This window comes from Heterocephalus glaber, unplaced genomic scaffold (assembly GCF_053883595.1).
Source record: "Heterocephalus glaber isolate CG9 unplaced genomic scaffold, H.glaber_assembly_v1.0 deba00001795, whole genome shotgun sequence".
Lineage (NCBI taxonomy): Eukaryota > Metazoa > Chordata > Mammalia > Rodentia > Bathyergidae > Heterocephalus > Heterocephalus glaber.
Window position 1 is genome coordinate 3,481,700 of NW_028258476.1, and position 21,042 is coordinate 3,502,741.

Sequence of the window (21,042 nt, forward strand, 5' to 3'; positions counted from 1 at the left end):
TTCCAGAGTGGGAGTTGTTCAGTGTGATTAGAGGAAGTACAATTTTTCAGCCACACCAGTGGCTAGTGATTTGATCATCATGCCCTTAGAATGGAACCTCCATAAAAAAAGAAAAAACAGGGCCGGGGACTTAGCTCAGTGGTTTCGCCTCCTGCTGCGCAAAGCTCAAGGACACGAGTTCGATCTCCTGTACCAAAAACAAAAAAAAGAAAAGAAAAAACAAAGAACAGGTTTCGGTGAGCTTCTGGTTGGTGAACATGTTCACATGCTGGGTGGGTGGCAATCTAGAAACAGACTAGGAAGCTCTGTGCCTGCCTGCCCCTCCATACAAGGTGCTGTATGCATCTGCTGTGGTTTAGATAAGGGTCCTCCCAACACCGATTTGTTAAAGGCTTGGTCCCCTCCCGAGGTGATATTGGGAGGGGAACTTTAGGGCCTAATGGAAGGAAGTTAGGTCATTGGGGTCATGGCCTTGAATGGGATATTAGGACCCTAGCCTCCCTATTTCCTCTTTCACTTCTGGGCATGAGTTGAAGGCTTCCTCTCCATGCACTCCCACCGTGATGTACTGTCTTGCCACAGGCCCAAATGCAATGAGCTAACTGAACATAGACCAAAATCTCCCAAACTGTGAGCCAAACTAGACTTCTCCTCTTTAAAAGCTGATTATCTTGCGTATTTTCTCTCAGTGACAGAAAGCTAACACAGCGTCTCTTCCATTTGGCTGTTAGTGAGTTGTAGATTTTGTATTAAACTTGTCATCATAGGTAAATCACTCTCCTGTGTTCTGTGAGCCATTCTAGAGAGTTGCTGAACTAAAATTATTTCCTGCGAACCTCTGGATCCAGGCAGTAGAGTGGATTACCTGGAATCCCCATTTGCATTTGGCAGCTGAAGGGAGAGGCAGGCTTGTGGGGCTGATCCCTTAACCTGTGACATCTGTGTTCACTCTGGGAGTTTGTTAGAATTTAACTGAATTGTTGGACATCCAGCAATTGTTGGAAAATTGCAGAATATGTACAGAAAACTGGCATATATATGTAGTGTTAAAGGAAAACTACTCAGCTGTCTGAAATCATCCACACATATTCACTCTTTTAACCTTCGCAATAGTCTATGACTCCTGTGACTATTTTTATCTCCTCTTTACAAGAAGTATTTTAAAGCACAGAGAAGTTAATGACTTGTTTCAAGGTCACATAACCAGAATTTTACTAAGATAATAGGCAGGTCTCTACTTCATGTGTATCACCAATAAAAAATCATTTTCTTTCTTTAATTTTCCCTTAGTACTGGGATTTAAACTACAGACTAGGAAAGCACTGTACCACTGAGCTCCGGCTACAGCCGTTTTTGTTTTCAGATGGGGTCACACAGACTAGCCTTCAACTTGCAATCCTCCCACCTGAGACCTCCAAGTACCTCTGTTACACACATGTGTCACCGTGCCTGTTATGTGATGGCTTGTGCCTAGATGTTCCCCTAAAGCCTCATGTGGTCATAGTCTCTTTTGGAGGTGGCTTAAGCTAGAGCGTGTGGTTGATTCATGGTTGGGTTAGGAATGAGGGCGCTAGGATTAAGGGTGTGAGTGCTGCCCACCCTAGGGAGTCGGAATAAGGTAAAAGGGGCAGGGAGATGCTGTTAAGGTCCCATGTTGCCTTTGCTGCCTTGAATGCACCATGTTGTTTCTCCTCTGTGATGCCCCTCTGCCAGGCCACCCTGCCTCGGAGCCAGGATTATGGCCTGAAACCTCTACAAACTGTGAGCTAAATAAACCCTCTCTCCTTTAACTTTGGGTGCTGGATATTTTGTCTCAGCAATGAGAAAAAAGTAACTAACACAATGCCCAACTATAAAAATCATTTTCAGTGGCATAATAAAACATATAAAATACTTATATAAATGGAAATAATCATTATTTTGTATGATACGAGAACATTCTTAGTCAGTGTCGTCAGGCTTTACTGTCATTTGGTTGAGTGAAGTTGCTGTTTCTCCTTAGCCAAAGCACACAATAGAAATAGAGGTCTACATAGAAAGAAGGGTGAGTCAGGCAGACCTAAGAAGCAGCCCCACAATGCAGAGGTGCAGCAAGAATCACACAGTTCCTGCCATTGTTTGATACGGTATTGAATCTCTAACAACACAAATAAAACACCTTCTTTCTGAGGTTATTTTTATGTATTTAATTACTTATTTGGATTGCAAGTCTTTGCACAGCACTGCCTCAGTTGGGAAGGAGAAGAGCCCCATCACCGTGAGTCAAACAGGCTGGGTTTGTTGAATATTGAAGGCTGGTGTCCAGTGCCTCTCCAAGAGGAACTTCCTGCCTGCCTTCTTGGGGCATCATAGAAAGAAGCCAGTCACACACAGCTGTCTCTGGAAGTCGTCCCTTCAGCTCTTCTCAGCAACATCCAGCAGACCTGCTCCATCTCTGAGCAAGAAACTAGAACATAGCTCAGCCTCTGACCAATTGCATTCCCAGTGCTTCCCTGAGACTTTCTTGAAGAACAGAGTGGATTAGATGGACAGTAAACCCCAAGTGTTCCCCTGGGAGCAAGGATGAGTCACAAGCCAAGAAGACCCAGAAGTCCTTATCCTGGAGCAAGGCAGGATGCAAAGCCCCAGACTGATGGGTTCAAATAAGCATTTCGGGAGATTCTGAGGGTTGCTGTATGCACAGTAGTTTAGAGCAGTGTAAGCCCACACCCAGGAGCCCTGGGAGGAGCTGTAACAATAATCTAGGAAGACACAGGTTGCACCCCTGCACAACAGTGAAGATGGAGATAAGAAGAAAAATGCGGGAGAGACGCAAAGCACAGCATCCACAGGATTTGGTGTTGGATGGGTTAGGTGAGCTGTGGCTTACGAGAGACAGAACAGTTCAAGGCGTTTTTGGTTTGTGGATTGGGAGATAATGATCTTGTTCATTAAGCTGGAAATCATCAGAAGGGAGGTTTGCTGAATAAAAGCATAGGTGTTGAGGTTTATTTTGTAAGCTATGAGTTTGAGATGAGAATGAAACCCTTCCTTGGCTGATGCAATCTAATAAGCAGCCAAGTGTATCAATCAGGAGCTCAAGAAACAGATATGGGATTCATCTCAGTCAAAACCAGTTTTTGCAATCCAAAATAAACCTAGTCTAGGTACTGGAGAGACAGTAGTGGGCAAGACCGCAAGATTCCTCCTCTCATGAAGTTTGCATTAGCGTGGAGAGAGATGGAGTAAAGGAAAATAAGTAGGAATCTATTCACTTACGATAAGGAAGCAAAGAAGAGAAAGCAGAGCTAAATGATTGACAGTGTTGGGGGAGCTGCATTCGATTCGAGGGTCCCCAAGGCCCAGCTGGGCAGGGGCTCCTTAGCCATGGCATGGAGAGGTCAAAGTGCCAGAGAGGATGGATTGCCCAGGAGGGAGGCGGAGGAGAAGTGAGAGGGTAGCTGTGACAGGCGGGTAGGGACAGGCACTGGACCTTGCTGGAACTGGGCGGACTTTGGCAAATTATGTAGCTTCTGGATCCTAACTTCCTCACTTATATAATTGATGGGGGATTTAAACAATTTTTTTTGGTACTGGGGATCAAACTCAGGACCTTGTGCTTGTAAGGCAGGCGACAGAACCACTGAGCTAAATACCCAGTCCTAAACAATTTGTTTTATTAAGAGTTGTGAGAATTGGTTGAGAACATTATACAATTTAATGCACAGAACATTAAAAAAAAAAAAATAGAACCTTGAATATATAAATTTGGAGAAATCAGAACTCTTGGACCAGGGCATAGCGGCATCACTGCTTCTCGCCTGCTCCCCTTAATTTTTTAAAATTTAATTTTATTCGTACGTTTGAGGTACACAGTATAATGTTATTCATCATTGGAAATATGCACCTTTACATAATCCACTTTGGTTCCTATTTTTTCTCGCTTCCCCTACCCTCGGCCCTTCATTTTTAAGTTACTGAATCCTTGGGGAACCCACTAAAATTAAAGTTAGGATCTTCACAGTAACTTACCTCTAACCACATGGCCCAGCCCGTTCCCAGTCTCCTGTGCCTTCCCAGCCAAGGAACTTAGTACTCTGGAACACATTTTCATCCATTACCTTGTTTTCTTTTCATGTGATTTATTTGTACCCACAGACACAACAACACAAAAAGGATGTATTTTGCCATTTTAAAATTTATGAATAGGCTATTATACTTCATATAATCTCTTGCAAATTATTTTTTCACTTCTGCGCTGTTTTGATTCAGTTCACTCATTCTGGATTTTGAATACCAGGCCACTGAGCAAATATCTAATAAGCAATCATCCAGCTCCCATGTAAAAGACAGTTGGCTTGTCCTCAGATTTTACCATTGTGAGGAGTGCTCGAAGTTTCTAAGTTTTCAGTGGTTCATATTGGTGCTTATAAATGCTGTCAAAGTTATAAAAACAGTAGAATAATAAGCTTAAAATCAGAGCAAATTTATGTATACCTAGAAGAAGTAACTCCAACTGGCAACTGGCAGGCTGGCCCTTTCTGTGTGCAGGCAAGGTCAGTGGAGGTCCCTACCTGCTTTAGTCACTTTCCCATCACTGGAACAAAATACCTGACACTCACACTTTAAAGAGAAGATGTTTATTTTGGCTCATGGTTTCATACAGTTTAGTCCATGGTTGGCTGGCTTCATGGGAGATCCGGCATGGTGGAAATGTACAGCAGAGAAAAGCTGCTCAACCTACAGCAGCCAAGAAGCAGAGCAGAAAGAGAGGGAAGAGCCTAGGAAAAGGCACATTCATGAAGGGATCAGTCCACTAATAAGGCCAGAACCTCCATGATTCAGTCACCTTCCAGAAGCCCCACCCTTCAACACTTGAGACTCTTAGGGGGCACGTCAGTTCCAAACCATAACAACATCCGCTACACAGTGACTGACCACTTGGTCCGCAGTTCTAAACCAGACTCTGTCCCAGCAAGGGTAAGGATGAGCTCTGGTTGCTAACCCTGACCTGTGGGGATAATGTTGGCAAAAGAAACAAGAGGCTGTTGAGGCTCAGCAGGGAACTTTATTATTTGAAATACAGAAGAAGAGGGAGGGCCTGAACATTTGGAGGTAAATTCACAACCTTCCAAAGGAGCATCTCAGCCTCTCAGGGCCCCTGACAAGGAGGACAGGAGAAGGAGGGAGGGCGAGCAGGCAGGGGCAGGTTTTCTGCACGATGATTCCTCAGGCACTGCTTGTCTGAGGTCCTTGTGGCTCAGGTCAGCAGCAGCAACCAGAGCCTCCAGACTGCTGGCCACTGCCACCTCCACTGCTGCCACAGTAGCCACTGCCACCTCCACTGCTGCCACAGCAGCCACTGCCACCTCCACTGCTGCCACAGCAGCCACTGCCACCTCCACTGCTGCCACAGCAGCCACTGCCACCTCCACTGCTGCCACAGCAGTCACTGCTGCAGCAGCCAGAGCTCTGGTGTCGGTGTCGAAGTCGGAGAGATCGGCGGGGCTTGTGGTGGCTCAGGCAGCAGCCACCACCCCCAGAGCTGCAGCAGCCCCCAGAGCTGGAGCCACAGCAGCCGCTAGAGCCAAGGCTGCAGCAGGAGGAGACTGGGGGGCACTTAGGGGGACGCTTTGGGGGGCACTTGGGAGGGCACTTGGGAGGAGGCTGGCACTGCTGCTGGTTCTGCTGGTAGGACATTTTTTGAGAGGAAGTCAGCAAACCTAGGGAGAAATTTTCAAAACCATGAGGACAAGTCTCAAGCGGGTACATCCTTTACTCTGGATTTCACTGGACTCTCCTCCAAAACAAGCTACTTTGTGAACAAGATCTGTAGCCAGAATTGGGAAACTGGTATGAAATGAGATTGAGCACAATAAAAGCCAATCTCTCTCCCTCCCTCCCTCCCTCCCTCCCTCCCTCCCTCCCTCCCTCCCTCTTCCATTTCTTTCTCCCCCAATGAAAGATGTTGACCTTCATTCTACCTGAGCTCTAATACCGACCCCATAGGAAGGGCTGGGAACACAGCTGAGCCTACACTCAGAAGCCTTCCTCCAATGTGTCCTTTATTTTCACACATGTCTGCGGAGAGCCTGTCTCTGAGAACATTTACTTAAAATGACTATGCAGAAAGATGTGGAAGGTCCAGATGTCTGCAGTTCCACTGCTGTGGATGCACCACACACACACACACACACTCCTCCTAATGCAGTTGCTCTTCCTCCCTAACCTGGGACAGTTGCAGCCCCAGGAGTCGGCTTCCCTCCAGACTCAGGGGATTAAGACAAGTCAAGAGAGAATGTCAGGAACCAGACTGCAGAAAGACAAGCCTGGGCCTATGGCACCTGCGGGTTGACTCTCACCCCAGGAGACTCCTTCTTCTTTGTATGCCCTCTTCTGCCTGTCCCCCAGGGAGTCCTACAAGCCTCCTGCCTTGGCCTTCTTTGCCAAGCACTCACCTACTCAGTGGAAGCCTTAGGAGCCGTTGCTGGCTGAGGACTGAGGAAGCCAGGGCTGGGGAACCCCTTTTATCCTGGGCCTGGCATCTTCCCCAGGAGTGAGGCACAGCCTGTGTATGCAGAGCCCATACTTTGACAGCCAGCCGGAGGTGACTCTTCTCACATTCCCAAGCCTGGCACTCCAGGGGCTACCTGGGCAGGGCCAAGAGGAATCCCGGAAGCTAGAGATTGTCCAGGTATCTGTCCACAGGCCTCCTGCAGGCCAGCCATTCCTCCTTCATCCATTCATTCACTCAATCATCAATGCAACACATATGTACTGTCTATCTCTGGGCCGTAACTTTGCAATCTATCAATGTCACACAGAGGCCATGGATTACTCTGAGCACCTCGCAGTCTTAGAGCATGAGGATGTAAGCAAATATTTTTTGTGCAGTTACTGTAGCTATCCTCCAGGGTAGTTTCACAGTCTTTCCAACCTATAAACCATTGAGAGTCAGATGTTTTGGTCACTTCTGGATTCCATGTGCTTGGTATAGTGCCTGGACCAGTAAACTCGGGAAGAAGATGAAGATCAGGAAAGGGAAAGGCAGGGGTTACGGAGCACTGAGGCAGGGATGCTGCCCATAATGTAGCAGCCTCTGGGTTCTCAGGATCCTTTCTGGTAAGGCTGATTCCCATGGAGGTAGTGTTATTTATGCTGGTACCAAATATTAATTCCTGAGTTATTTAAGAGCATCACTCTGTGGTAATGACAGTGGGTGGAACAAGACCAGCTGGACAGAGAATGGGCCCAGAGGAATCCACAAGGCATAGAAGCTAAGGCTTTGGGGAGCCAGGTGGCCCGCCCCTGGGGGCAGTAGGCAGGTGGATGGGACAGCGGCCTTGAGATGTGAAGGGGTTAGGAGAGAGATAAATATTAATTTGAAATTGGAAGTTCTAACAGGCTTTCTGTTCAGGGGGAAGGTGAAGGCTGAAAAGTGCTTGAGCATTAGAACATATTGTGTATGTTTAGGTAGATACTAAAGAGAAGAGAAAGAAGACATTGGTGGATTTTCAAGTTGACAGTAATTCAGCACCTCTAATTAGAACACAAGGGTTACATTGCTGTGAATATGGAATTCTCACTAAACTTAATGAGTTCATAATGTAATCAGGGTGGGTTTTTTTCTTAAATTCTTTTATTGGTACATTTTAGGTATACAATAGGTTTACATTTATCATTGGGTGCTTGTACCTGTACATGATGTATCTTGGTTATTTTTTTCCCCATTACCTGTGCACCCTTCACCCCTCCACCCTTCCCTATTTACGTCAAGGTGTTCTTTTTAAAAGAACAACTCCCTGATGTTATTTGCCAGGTTTTTATAAGAATATGGCAGGGCATCATCTAAAACAAAATGGATTGGCTTCTTGATAATTAAGTTACCACTTGATTAAATAAAAGTGGACAAATTTATTAACTGAGAGCATGCGTGCTGAAGGAGAAAAAGACACAATGAAAGATAAGAGATTTCAGTGTGTAGGGACTTGAGATATATTAGTCTGTTTTTCTTTTATTTTTCTTTTTACTGTAACAAAATGAGTATTCTTAAAGGAAAAGAGATTTGTTCTGGCTCACAGTTCTGTGGGTACAAGGCTTAGGGGTCTTGTCTGCTGATGTCCTTCTTGCTGGTGGAGTCCCAAGCAGTACAAAGCATCACATGGCAAGAGGAAGACAGCATGAGGTGTACACATGGCCTGTCTCCCTCTTTTCTTAGAGCCACTGGGATTCAATCGCTCGTGGGCTCTCCACTCTAATGACTATCCGATCCTAATCACTTGCCAAAGGGCCCTAGCATGCTGAGGAGAGTTTAGCAGTGTAAACTTTGCCTAATGTATTTTGAACTATAAAATAATTGGCATTAGAATTTTTGGAATTGAGAGGATACTCTTCAGTTCCCTTTGGTAGGAAATTTTATTTAAACTTGAGTTAAATAATGGGAAAGCACCTGGCCAGTGTTCCGCATGGAGTAGATACTTGGTGGATTTCACCTGTATCTGTGATAAACATCAATAAATAATATCATGTCTGTGCCATGAAGTGGCTCCATCAAATATGGTCCAGAAATAGCCTAGGAATGCGGGATTGTGCAATAATTGTAAGGTTGTAAACACTGTGTAATAACAATATGTAGATCCTTTTTTATCTCCATTGAGAAAGTAGCTCAGATATTTAACGATGCAGATATTTAAAGATGAATGTTTTTTCTCCTTTCTTTATGATGTGAAAAATAGAACCACTAGAAACATAAATGTCCTCTGGGAAAATGATCTACAGCTCATGTGTTTAATGCAACATTTTTAAATACACGTCATCATACTTTTGAACAGTGATGTATATACACATGCGTGTGTGCCTACAGTGAGTTCTATAATCAATTGATTTTGGGAAACATGAAGTTTTTAGGTTTTTATTTTGCTTTACTTCTTGCACTACTGAGGACTGAACCCAGAGCCCTCTTACTGAGCTACATTCCTAACCTTTTAAAAAGATTTTTGAGTCAGGGTCTCCCTAAGTTGCTAAATTGCCCAGGATAGGTTCAAACTTGAAATTCTCCTGCCTCAGCCTTGCATAATGCTAGGATTAGAAGTATGCACCACCACATGCACAGCTGAAAATAGGAGGTTTTTAAAAAGTCAAATTTCTGCATCAAGACTTTTCAGCTTCTTTATTATTTAATCACACACAGGACTAGTGGTGAAGGTTTTAACAAGGCAATGCTTCTAACAATGCACTGCCTCCTGATGTGTAGATACATACAAAAACCAATTCTCGCTCGTGAATTTTATGCTTTGAAAAGCATAATTTGAGAAACTGGGATCTAACCTCTGGGTTCCAGTAGTGTAAACTATAACTTTCAAATGATCTATTCCAATAAAAACAACCAAAATGATGCCATATATATGATAGATACGCACACACACACGCTCACAAATACTATTTAGGATAGGAATTACCAGCAAAAACTAAAGAGGAAATAGGCACTAAAGAGTGCCAGAGTAAGCTTCTTTTGCCCTAATAATAAAATCAGCACCATCAGCTTTTCTTTCCTCTTGGCAGCCTTGATTGGCGGGAAGTTGGGCAGGATGGGACATCCGACGGGAGGCCAGGCCAGAGCATACTGGGCTCGCTCTTGGAGTAGCTGAATCAGAAGACGCCAAATGCAGAGACTTGCTGCTGTGAACTTTGCCAAAGGTAACCCTAGGCCAGGGACCCACTGTCCTCCAGCAGAAACAGACACGAGGCATCTCTGATAGGTTCCACTCGCATCCTAGGCTTTCACTGGGTCTCACAGGCACAGTCTTAGGTGAAAAACAAACCCACTGTGCTCTCCTTTGCTGAGACGCTGCCCCTTTCTGGCTCAGACTGCGTAACAGGCTTCCCCTAGGTTGCCCCGAGCCCAGCCTCCTGTCCAAAATAAGCTGAGCATCTTTCCTCTGTGTTCCCAGAATGTCGGTGCTCCCGTTCCTATCATGTGCTGTTGGCTGTTTGACACCTGGCTTCACCAGCAGACTGGGAACTCCTCAAAGGCACAGGCCTGCCTTTTTTTTTTTAGTGATAATAGGTCTTTTTTTCCTCTTTTTTTTTTCCCGTTAAGTTTATTGGTACATTTTAGGTATAAAATACAGTTACATTCATCTTTGGGATCTTGTACCATTACATGATATATCGTGGTTCTTATTTTTTCCCCATTTCCCTGCCCTCCCTTCACCCCCTCCACCCTTACCTATTTACAGAGACTTTGTTTCCATTTTTTCCTTTTCTCATATTTTTTCTTTTCCCTTCTTTCCCTTCCCCTACCCCTCCCACTTCCCCTGCTCCTTCAGACCTTTTCTTCCTATTTTCATCTTGGTCCTTCCGGCACCCAGCATGGGGTCCTGTACTCAAAGCATGAGTTCAAAGCATGTTTATTTAGTGAATGAAGAAACACTTCCTGCCACTGTGAGAACTGGGGAGGAGCGTTCCAGGTGTAAGGTTGGTGAGCCCTGTAAGGCCAAAGCCCACCTCTGCCGGGGTCTCCTGGCTCATCACCAAGCTCTAACTCCCTGTCCACCAGGATGGTAAGAGCCGTGATGAGGGAGGCCCTGTCTGGAGAAGAACAGAGCTCTCTGAGAGCCTTTATGATGTTAACTGAGGCACCTGAGAGCCAAGCCGGGGGACCAGGGCAGGACAAGGAAAAGAGGAGGAAGCCACTGCAGAAAACCAAGGGGACATCTGCTGTCAGGAAAACGAGAGCACTATTTGGGTATAAAATCATTTTGGGGGCCCTGCCTCACTATGCAGTCATCATATGAATCAATTCATTTAATGACTGTACCTCAGTTTCCTCACCTGTTACCGTGGCATGGTAATGACATTACTATTTCCTTTACTATCACATATGGCTGCTTCTCAAAATCAGAGAATTGATTTTTAAATTTTTTTTAAAAAGCATCTAGCACCAGAGATGTAGCTCAGTGGTTCTGCCACCTGCCTCACAAGTGCAAGGACCCGAGTCTAATCCCCAGTACCAAAAAAAAAAAAAAGCATGTAAACTGGATTTACCTTGTGGCTTTAAGTTATCATTACTTAGTACTTCGAAGTAGACCTGGAGAATAAAAGAAGTATACAGTGAACACAGGTTAAAAACAAAAACAAATGATCTTTCAGAGGAAGCAGATTCTCAAATGTTGTAGAAGCACAGCAGCCTTCCCTATGGGAGAATTCAAGTTCTGGAGCAAAGGACAGAACCACATACCAGTTAAGAACTAGTTAATTGAGTCCGGGTTAAAAGTGAGCTACTATTAGAGTAACTTTAGGCAAGTTATTTAACCTCCGGAGGCTCACAATCCTTTGCTGTAATGAAATGAGGATAAAAATTATATCTACCTTGTCAACAATGAATGAGATCCACTAATTCTTCCAGTGATTATGCATTTACTGTTTGACTATATACATTCCAGACATTATTCTAGGCATGGCGAACACAAATCATAAATCAGCCAGCGGAGGTGGCACAAGCCTGTACTCTTAGCACTCTGGGAGGCTAAGGCAGAAGGATCCCAAGTTTGAGCCCACCCTGGGCAACTTAGTGAGACCCTGACTCAGAATTAAAAATACAAAAGGACTGAGGATGTAGCTCAGTGTGAAGGGCCTGGGTTCATTCCCTAGGACCACAAACAAAAGGTGAATAAGACATAAGATCCCTGATTTCAGGATGCTTCCATTTCACCCAATAAACAGATGAATACATATCATGGAATTAAGTAGTAAAAATCTAGAAAGAAAAATAAAGTATAGAACCCTAAAATAAAGCCCTCTCAGAACCAGAGTGGCTGGAGGTGGAACATGTGGGGTGGTTGGCACTGTGACAGTAGCTGGTATTTAGCTAACTTTTTCTGGCCTGTGGAAGCCATGGATGCTCAGCCTGTGGGCCTTCTCTGGTCTCCCCGGAATAATCAGACTGTATTCACACAGCGGCAGGCATCTGCAGTGGATAGACACGGAAATGGAAAGCCTTGTTGCTTTTTTTGACATATTGAGCACTGGCCTGCGTATGGCTCTGGAGACATTAAAGAAGATAAGACCAGTTCCCCCCCCAGAGTGCCCAGGCTGGTAGGTTAAGACGAACAGGTCTTCCAGCAGGTCTGAGGGCTGCACACGAGGCTGACTATGAGGATCTCTGAGAATATGACTCCCTACACACTGTTCCACCTCCTCTTCTCTTTTTTCTCTTTGTGCCCCAGCCCACCCCAACATCCATCCCGCTCTCTCGCTTGCTCAGCAGATGTGCTAATCAGGTCATCAGCTGCCGTCAACTGGGTGGAGATGCTTACAAGGAGGATATCTGATCGTGACACTCTCGCCACCAGCTTCTGTCTGAGGACCTGGTCTAGATTCCTCCTGCTGACTCCAAGAGAGGATTTGTTGTCATAGGAGGTAGGGGTGCCCCATCCCAAACACTTGTAAGGGATGCATGTGGCTACCAGTCAGATCTCTATCCTTTTCCATAGCTTGGGGAGATCCTTGGAAAGGATTCAAAGAATTAAAGTTCAGACTATTTACTATTTAAAGCCGGAAACGGTTCCAAGTGATTGTCTCAGCCAACTTACCCGGAGAAGGAAACAGAGGCCCCCAAAAGTGATGGACTAAATGTGACAAAAAGAATTTGTGGCAAAGCTATGATAAGAACAGAGGTGGGAGAAGCTAGGAGACAGTAGTCATTTGTCGTACTACGTGACACGGTTTCATGATTTTATCAACAATGAACGCCTCTCTCACTGCACTTCACTTAGAACTAGGTTGTAAATCATAAGAACTTTTTAATATTTTTGATCTGCTATGATTGCCATCCTCTAAGTTGCCCCATTGTATTTATTGGCATAGGCTCTCCAGCAAGGAGAGGAAAACCATGTAGCATATTACATACCTACCGTGTGTGAGGCACCATTTTAGGCAATTTTATGAGACACAGTCTGGGTGGAGAAATCACTTACTTTATTTGGAGTTACAGAGTCAGAAAATGCATCCGTTGGATTACAAAACCCTTGTCTTTACCACAATATTAAGCCTTGCTCCCCCCAAATCAGCCAGAAAATTCAGATCAATTCTCTCCTTTCCTCAAATAAGGGAATATGACTTGTAATGTGATTAACACAATGCCCAACACCTAGTAGGTCCTCAACACATAAAGGACAATTCTCTCTGTCTTTTCCTTCAGGTTTCAATAATAAATCAATTTGAACTCGTAAGCGCAAGGTCCGGAGTTTGATCCCCAGTACTAAAAAAAAAAAAAAAATTACAGTTCTCAATAAATAGATTTGAGTCATTTTTCTTATGGGTATTTAATAATATTGCCCATACTTTTGTGTACAATACATGTATACTATGTGTATAAGATACAAGAATTATGACTACATTATTTTGATTGATTTGGGGGAAATCTAAAGTCTATCTGTAGGTATTAACCTTGCTTGCCAGGAATTTTTGCAAAAGTATTTTTCTGGAAGAGAAAACATCATAGAAATTATCCCACCATGGAAAGGGAATTAATATTCTCCTCAGCAGAATTTTCTACTGCAGGAAGGCTGTGGGGAAGCAGGCTCATGCTAGATCCCAGACAGCAGATTGCCTGCACCTCTGTTTCCGGGCGCTGTGGCTCCATGTTCTGGACTTGTCATTTGCTCTAAATCACTCATATAAAGTCTCCAATATGTATTGTAGATGGGCCAAGAGTCAGGAAATCTGGATTCTTTTACAAAAGAAATGGCACATCAAGATTTTTTTTTTTTTTAATTTTAAAGGCTAAAGTAGAACCTTTCGTTAACCTTAAAATGTCCTGAAACTGAACAACTTGAAGGCCACATTCCTAAGGCACAAGTTCTGGAAATAAAAGTCAGCATCACTCAGTGTGAAGGTCATTGTCCCAGGAGGCATGGGGCATCGAATGCTGGACTTGAATGTACCTCACCTGTAATATGGCTCAGGATGGGGCTGTGCATGCAGGGATAGAGGGGAACCAGCTGAACTAATGCTATTGGGAAATTTTTTAGATTATCCTGTACATGTTCTTGTATGAATTATTTTCTGCAGGTGAACAATTTAAAAGGCCCAAATCATGTGCTACCACTTGAATGCTTGAAACCTCACAGTAGCGTCTCAGATGCCTGTGCCATCCTTAGCAGGATCGCCAGGCCCCCGCCTTGCGAGCTCATTTGTATCTCTCTCCTCTCAGTCAGACCCTTACACCTGTCAGCCTCCACCCCTCACAGAGCCTCACATGGAGAAGTCTTCCCTTATGGCTCTGTAATTGACTCCTACTCAACCTGGGAATCAAACTGTACTTCCTCGGGAAGTCTTTTCTTATCTCCTGACCAGGTAAAATATAATTTTTTAAAATATAATTTTTGCATATAATATATTTACACATTTATGGGGTACTTGGGACCCCCCTTTATAGCTCTGATCGTAGGTGCATCTTTACATTTGTTGACTGGATTGTTTATTCTCTGTTTTCTACAAACCCCCAAATAGTAAAATGTTACCTGAAACAAAATAGATGTTCAGTATCTATCTGTTAGATGAATGGATGAAAATCTGACATAAAAGTTACTTACAGTCCTTCCAGACTGGCCAGGCCCAAGAGGGCTTCTCAGGACCTGCCTCAGGCTGCTCAATCTCCTGAGGTCTGTATAGAAGACCCACTGTTAGGTCTTGGGGTTCCCTGGGCCACACTCCTGGGTGCTCACTTAGTGTCTCGAGTGCCTGGATGGATACCTTAGCTGCCACGTCTCTCTACGTCATATTTTCCACTCATCAACCTAACTTGCCTAGGGCTCTTCCAGAAGTCTGTAGTTATGGAAAGTATTTCTGCTCCATGCTGTCTCTTGTCTCTAAAGTCATCCCCTACTTCACGGGGATCTGGGGTGTTGTTTGTTTCAAAATGGGTCTAGTGATGTTTACCCAGGTGTGTTTGTCCAGTGGTGTGCTTATAATTTGTGCACTTTTAAAGAAGTGTGTTATATTTCATTTTAAAACATGAAAATATTTTAGAGGCCTTAAGAGCAACTTGAATAATAATAAGAGAGACTGACAAACAGACAGACAGACACAAAGAAAAATAAAAAAGAACACCAATAAAGAGTGGTTAGAGAAATCATTGATCAGACATACTATGGAAATGTCAGAAAACAAAAAAAATGAGATACAATTATTTACACTAGGCAAAATTCATGTTAAATATTCACTTATTAAATTTAGACAGCAAATCATGGAGCACTACATATTGTGATCCTATTTAATAAAAGGGAAAATCCTAAGGTATGAAATCAGTGAGGATTTACATATTCCTTACCTTTCCTTCCACTCATTCTACCTGTTAAAGAAAATCATATTTTGCCTTTGAAGATTTATAATTCCTTCTTTTCCTCCTATACAAAATCAGTAGAATTGGCTAGAGAGACAGTGAGAACAGCTAGAGAAGAGGAGAGGTTTTTGTTCCTCGATCAATTCATCTGGGACAGAGAATCCCATGGGTAGGTAAAAATACAGAGAACATTACCAAGGAAGCCAGAAAGACTCAAACTATCTACGTAATCAAAACCAGAGGGAAGACAAGTAAAGGAGCAGGAAGAAAGTGATGAACAAAACTGCCATGCAGCCTGGCCTAGTGGCATATGTCTGCAACCCCCACACCCTGGGAGGCTGAAGCAGGAAGACTGTGAATTTCAGCTCAGCATGGGCAACTTAGTGACTTATTGAGACCTCGTTTTTAATAAAAATAAAGGGCTGGGGATGCAGCTCCGTGTGCAAGTCCTGTGTTTAATCCCCAGTAATGAGAAGGAGAAACAGAAGGAGCAAGAGGAGAGGGTTGGAGGGCAGGGTGGAGCCGGGGAAGTGAGGCGGCGGGGAAGTGAAGGAGCATGGGGAGAAGGGGAAGCCACCACAGTGCCTAGATGTTAGAGAGCGCAGAGGCAAGTTCAGTGAGGGTTTACTAAATAACTGCGGGGTGTGGAAGAATGCAGTGGTTAGAAAATGGAATCTTTACAGGTGTATTATGAGTTGTGAAGTGGACTGCCTGCATATTTTATGATAGACGAGTGCTAGGCTGGACATTCTGGATGCCATTTTCTGCAGAGACTAAGCTATATAGGGCTTCAGAGATTACTTAACTCTGTGAAGTTTCCATCCCTGGAAAATAATATGGAGCTGGAAGTTTATTAGTGACTTAATTTTGACCTATAAACTTCTGTACTAATAATATTTCAATACAGCTCATGAAACATAATTTCTACATAATCACTATAAAAAGCATCACATGGTCATGTTAATGGCAGAATAAGCGCCATTCATTTCTTCCTGCACTGAAGGTGCTGCCTAATGGTACAAGAGGAAGAGAAGTTTCCTTCCCAGCCCTGAAGGAGTGTCCAGTACCTAGGCTGAAACCCCAGGGCATTTGGATGGAGGGGTGTAGTATGCTTTGAGAAGGTACAGTTCTTTAAATATTCAAAGGCAGCAGAGCACTCTAGATAACTTTCTGTAGTGTCCTAGGGTAAATCAGAGATTTTATTAGGAACACAATATTGCATACGCTCATTCATCCACTCCTTTATACATTTAGCCAACAATTCATCTCCTGTGCACCAGGTCTCGTGGGACTGGTTTGAACAGTAGTTGTCCTTCTGCCTTTTTTCTTATTGTGTACATTTTAGTTATGAGTCCACCTGAAACCCTCCAGAGCTAGCCAAGCCATGGAGGAAGAAGTGCTAATGATGATGGGCACCTGGCTTTGGGGCTGGGATCCTGGTCCCACTAGGTCACATTCCTCACTTAGCGCCAGAGCTGACCTGCACAGTGTCTGCCCTCTTCAAGGGAGTCCTGGCTTCTTCCTTAGGCCAGTGTTTTATGGGGCAAACTTATTAGATGAGAAAATGCCATCCATAAAGTCCCCCGTGGGCTCAGCCTCCTGCACAGCGGCATCCAGTGGTGCTCCTGAGATTTGATTTTGCCATGGCCTCAGCATCTGGCAAGATAAACTCAGAGGTAGCACTCACTGACCATGATGCCAGGAGGGGCCTGTCATAGCCTAACCTTCTCCTTAAACTAATCAGAGAACAGAGATGCAGCAGTTCTCAGTCCTCAAAGCTGCATGTACTAATTTGCACAGGAAAGCCTATCTGAAGCATTCTCGAAGGCAAGTTCACTAGCTTGGTCTGGATCTGCTTGTGCATGTTCTTACAGATCTTCCCTCTAGGAAAAGCAAAGGGTGAAAGAGAGCAGAGAGAGTCTAGGATAGGAAAGCATAAACATGAACCAAAGAAATAGACCGCAAGTCACCATGCATTGGATTCAGAGCTTTATTCTTGCCGAGGTGTGGGACGTGCGCTAACCCTGGCAGGATGCCTTGATAACGAAGCAAAGTGTGGAGGGAAAGGGATGAGGTTCTGCACAGCTAGGAATAGCAGGGAAGAGGCTGGGTCCAGTGATGTCTCCAAGGGCATAGCCTTGAATTCTGGAGCAGGTCTGCCCTTTTGTATTCAACAGCAGCAGTCATCCTCGTGGTGACAGCACGCAGGGCCTCGGGATCTCATGGGGATGATTCCCAAACAGCAGCACCCCCCAGATCCGCAGCCCCCAGAGCTGCAGCATCCAGAGCTGCAGCATCCAGAATCCTCACAGCAGCCAGACGATCCTGTGTTGCAATTCTGTGGCCGCTGGACCCAGCGTCTCAGGGGACTGACCCCGAAGGTCCGGGGAGCAAGACAGCAATAGCTGGTGGAACAGGGAGCAGAGCAGGGGTCAGGAACGCAGCCCTGGGAGGCTGAGCCACACCCAGAAGCTTGAGTGTAGTAGGTCTGGCTGGAAGAAGGGCACTGAACATAATATGTCTGGGTCTGGCATGGAGCTGGGCACTTCACATATGATGTCTGGCAGGGAGCTGGACATTTCACATATGATGTCTGGCAGGGAGCTGGACACTTCACATAAGATGTCTGGCAGGGAGCTGGACACTTCACATATGTCTGGCAGGGAGCTGGACACTTCACATATGTCTGGCAGGGAGCTGGGCATTTGACATAGGTCGTTTGGCAGGGAGCTGGGCACTTCACGTAGGTTTGAGTCTGGCATGGAACTTGGTATTTCACACAGGTTTGAGCTGGAGCTGGAACTGAAGCTGGGTAATTCACGAAGGCTGGAGCCTGGCCAACAACGGGGCCGGTCACACAGACAGCTGGAGCCTGGCAAGCAATGGGGCCGGTCACACAGACAGATGGAGCCTGGTCAGCAACGGGGCCGGTCACACAGACTGTCTGGGTCTGGCTTGGAGCCTGGCATTTCACAGAGGCCCCACCAGCACCTTGTACAGCCCCCAGTCCTGAACCTTTCACACAGGAGGGAAAACACTGTGGCTGTTTCTGCTGGTCACACATCTTACCGTGGCTTTGCAAAATCTGAAAAGAAAAGCTTCATCAGAACCGTGAAAGTAGGCAGGTTTCCAGGGAGACGGGCAAGATCCCTTAGATAGAATGACCGATCACCAGAGTGGCCTTTTGAGAAGTTCATGGACACCTAGAGGCTGCATGTCTGCCAGTGGGGTAGGGCCAGAGCCAGAGGTGCTAGGTTCACCTCTTGTATGTTTCCTGGATGACTTCCGGCAGGTCACTGCACACCTGTGCAACTCAGATGCCACAACAGAAAATGAAGGGCTCAAAAAGCCAGTGTTCATGTTTCTACCCAACTCTCACGTTTCCTCTCCCCTTACTCACTTCAGTATTTGCATTTGAGTTACCCTTAAAAACTGCTTTTGTTTGGCTTATTTCTCCTGACACTAAATCCAGGAAGCTCTCCTTCTCCCTCCTGTGCAGGCAGGGAGTACCCAGGGAGGGCACATTTGTGTTCATTGATCCTGAGCCAATATAACCCTCAAGCTGAGCCAGACAAGGAGCAAAAAACGAGGTCAACATTGTTGAATAAGTTTCCACCATTTGCTCCTTGGATCAGCTAGATATCATTTCTGCTCACTAGTAAGTGGACCAGAGAGAGGACTGTACAAATGCAGGCAGAGAGGGAGAATGGGGAAGCCAGTGCTCTGAAATCCCTTCCCACATAGACTAACCAGCTTGGCTCACACCTCCCCCTCTTGTCTGGTAGCCCAGCTGCCCAGCTCTCTGCCGGCTGGCTGACCTTCTGTTCTTCATGGACATCCTCAGGGTCTCGTCCTGCCTCACCCTCCATCTCGGTTATCTACCCCAACATCACCTGGACTCTGATCCCTGCCAAGCCCCTATCCCAACTGAGAGACTCACCTTCTTTCCCGGCAGGAACAAGACTGGAAGAGGCTAAGGATCTAAGGGACTGGCAGTTGGGGAGCCTTTTTATAGGGCAGCAGTGAGGCAATTTAATGGCATCTAAATGAAGCACCAAGCATCACGAGGATGAGGACTGGTGTTGCATTCGCGAGATTCCTCCCCAGTATGCCTGGCTCTTCAGTCAGAGGCAGGGCATGTCTCTGCTTGACACTGAATGTTCCTAAACTTGAGATAAGTGATTCCAGCTGTGTTCTACATAAAATAAGTCCATCTTCTTTTCCTAGAAGCTATGAGTGATGCCCATGCATCTTTTCCTAATCAAGCTGTTTCAAGGCACTTGGGTCTTCAAGGTATGATCAGATTTGGTTGGCCCAGTGGTCTCTGGCTCAACATGGCATTGAGGCTTCCAAGTACGACTTGACCCATGAACAATCAGGTTATTCTAAGTTTATTGGGAAACTGGGTGAGTGCTTGATAATCCCAGACCCCAAGCTCTATGTCTGCACTGTCTCATGTTCTCTGATCTCCCCCACCCTCACCTTCCTATTTTTCAACCCCAGGAATAAATTCCACAGGACCCAGGGGAGGAGGAATTTCAGCTAAATGAACACTGGGTGATGACAATAATAGTAGAGTCTAACATTAATTGTAATGTTTTCCATGTGTCAGGAAATTTTTGAGGCAGGTGCATTTATAGATGGATGTGACTGAGGCCCTGAAAGGTTGAAAGACACTTATTCATCAAGCAAAGCAAGTGAGTAGGGATGGCAGAATTCAGTTATAGCCAATGTGCTTTTGTAGAGTTGATCTTTATCACTGGCATATGTTGTCTTTCAAGTCTGAACATAGGAATAGGATCAACCTTGAATCCCTGTCATCCTTCCTTTCCCCAAAGCAGTAGAAACAGAAGGAGAGATGGAAATAATATCTACTGAGCACTTACTATGTGCTGAGCATTGCTCTAGCCTTTCCCTGCCTTTAATCTTTGCAATAACCTTGTGAGGTAGGCTGTGTTAGCTCCATTTTGAAAAAATTCATTTACTTTTTATTAGTACATATTTACAATTTGTGCAGTTTACAATCATCTTGGGAGTGGTTACGTGTACATATGACAGGTTGTTTCTTTTTATTTTAGTTCCCACTCTTCCCCTCCACCCTATCCCCCGTCCCCTTTTTCATACTTGTTGATATTACTTTCACTTGTCTTAGCTCATGTTATGGCATAGTGTGTTTACATTAATTAGGATTATTAGGTTTCCATACATGATATATCTTTATTCTTCTTATTTCCCCTTTCCCTCCTCTTCACTTCTTTCCCCTATTCCCTTGGATCACTTCCCTGTTGCAAAAGATCTGTTCCCTTGTCCCTTTCTATCCATCCTATGTCATTTTCTCTGCTTGTACTTTGCTTCACTCAAATGAAAAATACCACACAATATTTAAGCTTATGTGTCCAGTTTATTTGACTAAAAATTATATTTTCCAGTTACATCCATTTTCCCACAAATCTCTCAAATTTGTCATTCTTTATAGCTGAGTATTATTCCATTATATGTAGAAACCACATTTTGTTTATCCAATCATCTGTTGATGGGTATACAGACTGCCATCTTTAGCTATTAAGAATTGTGCTGCTATAAACATTGGTATGCAAGTGTCACCTGCAGTATGATGACTTAAGCACTTTGGGAAAGATACCTAGCAGAAGAATAGCTGGGTCATATGGAATTTCTAATTTCAGTTCTTTGAGAAACCACCATACTGATTTCCATAA

General features: G+C 44.7%; 1 protein-coding gene and 1 non-coding gene across 2 annotated transcripts; both read right to left on the bottom strand.

Annotated features, from left to right (window-relative positions):
- Positions 1-5,027: 5,027 nt before the first annotated feature.
- LOC101724204 (uncharacterized) lies at positions 5,028-6,479 on the bottom strand. Its single transcript, XR_015448141.1, has 2 exons — positions 6,438-6,479; positions 5,028-5,702 (listed from the first exon to the last, which is right to left on the bottom strand). It is a non-coding gene; the product is annotated as an uncharacterized LOC101724204 (transcript).
- Positions 6,480-17,301: 10,822 nt separating this feature from the next.
- Positions 17,302-19,338, bottom strand: Kplce (KPRP N-terminal and LCE C-terminal like protein). The gene is made up of 2 exons (XM_087203393.1): positions 19,266-19,338; positions 17,302-18,410 (listed from the first exon to the last, which is right to left on the bottom strand). Exon 2 carries the CDS (start codon positions 18,387-18,389, stop codon positions 17,496-17,498), a length of 894 nt encoding a protein of 297 aa, XP_087059519.1. The 5' UTR covers positions 18,390-18,410; positions 19,266-19,338; the 3' UTR covers positions 17,302-17,495.
- Between the last annotated feature and the right edge of the window lie 1,704 nt (positions 19,339-21,042).

Coding starts and splice junctions, on each gene's coding strand:
- Kplce (XM_087203393.1), bottom strand. CDS start 18,389: ATGTGTGACCAGCAGAAACAGCCACAGTGTTTTCCCTCCTGTGTGAAA.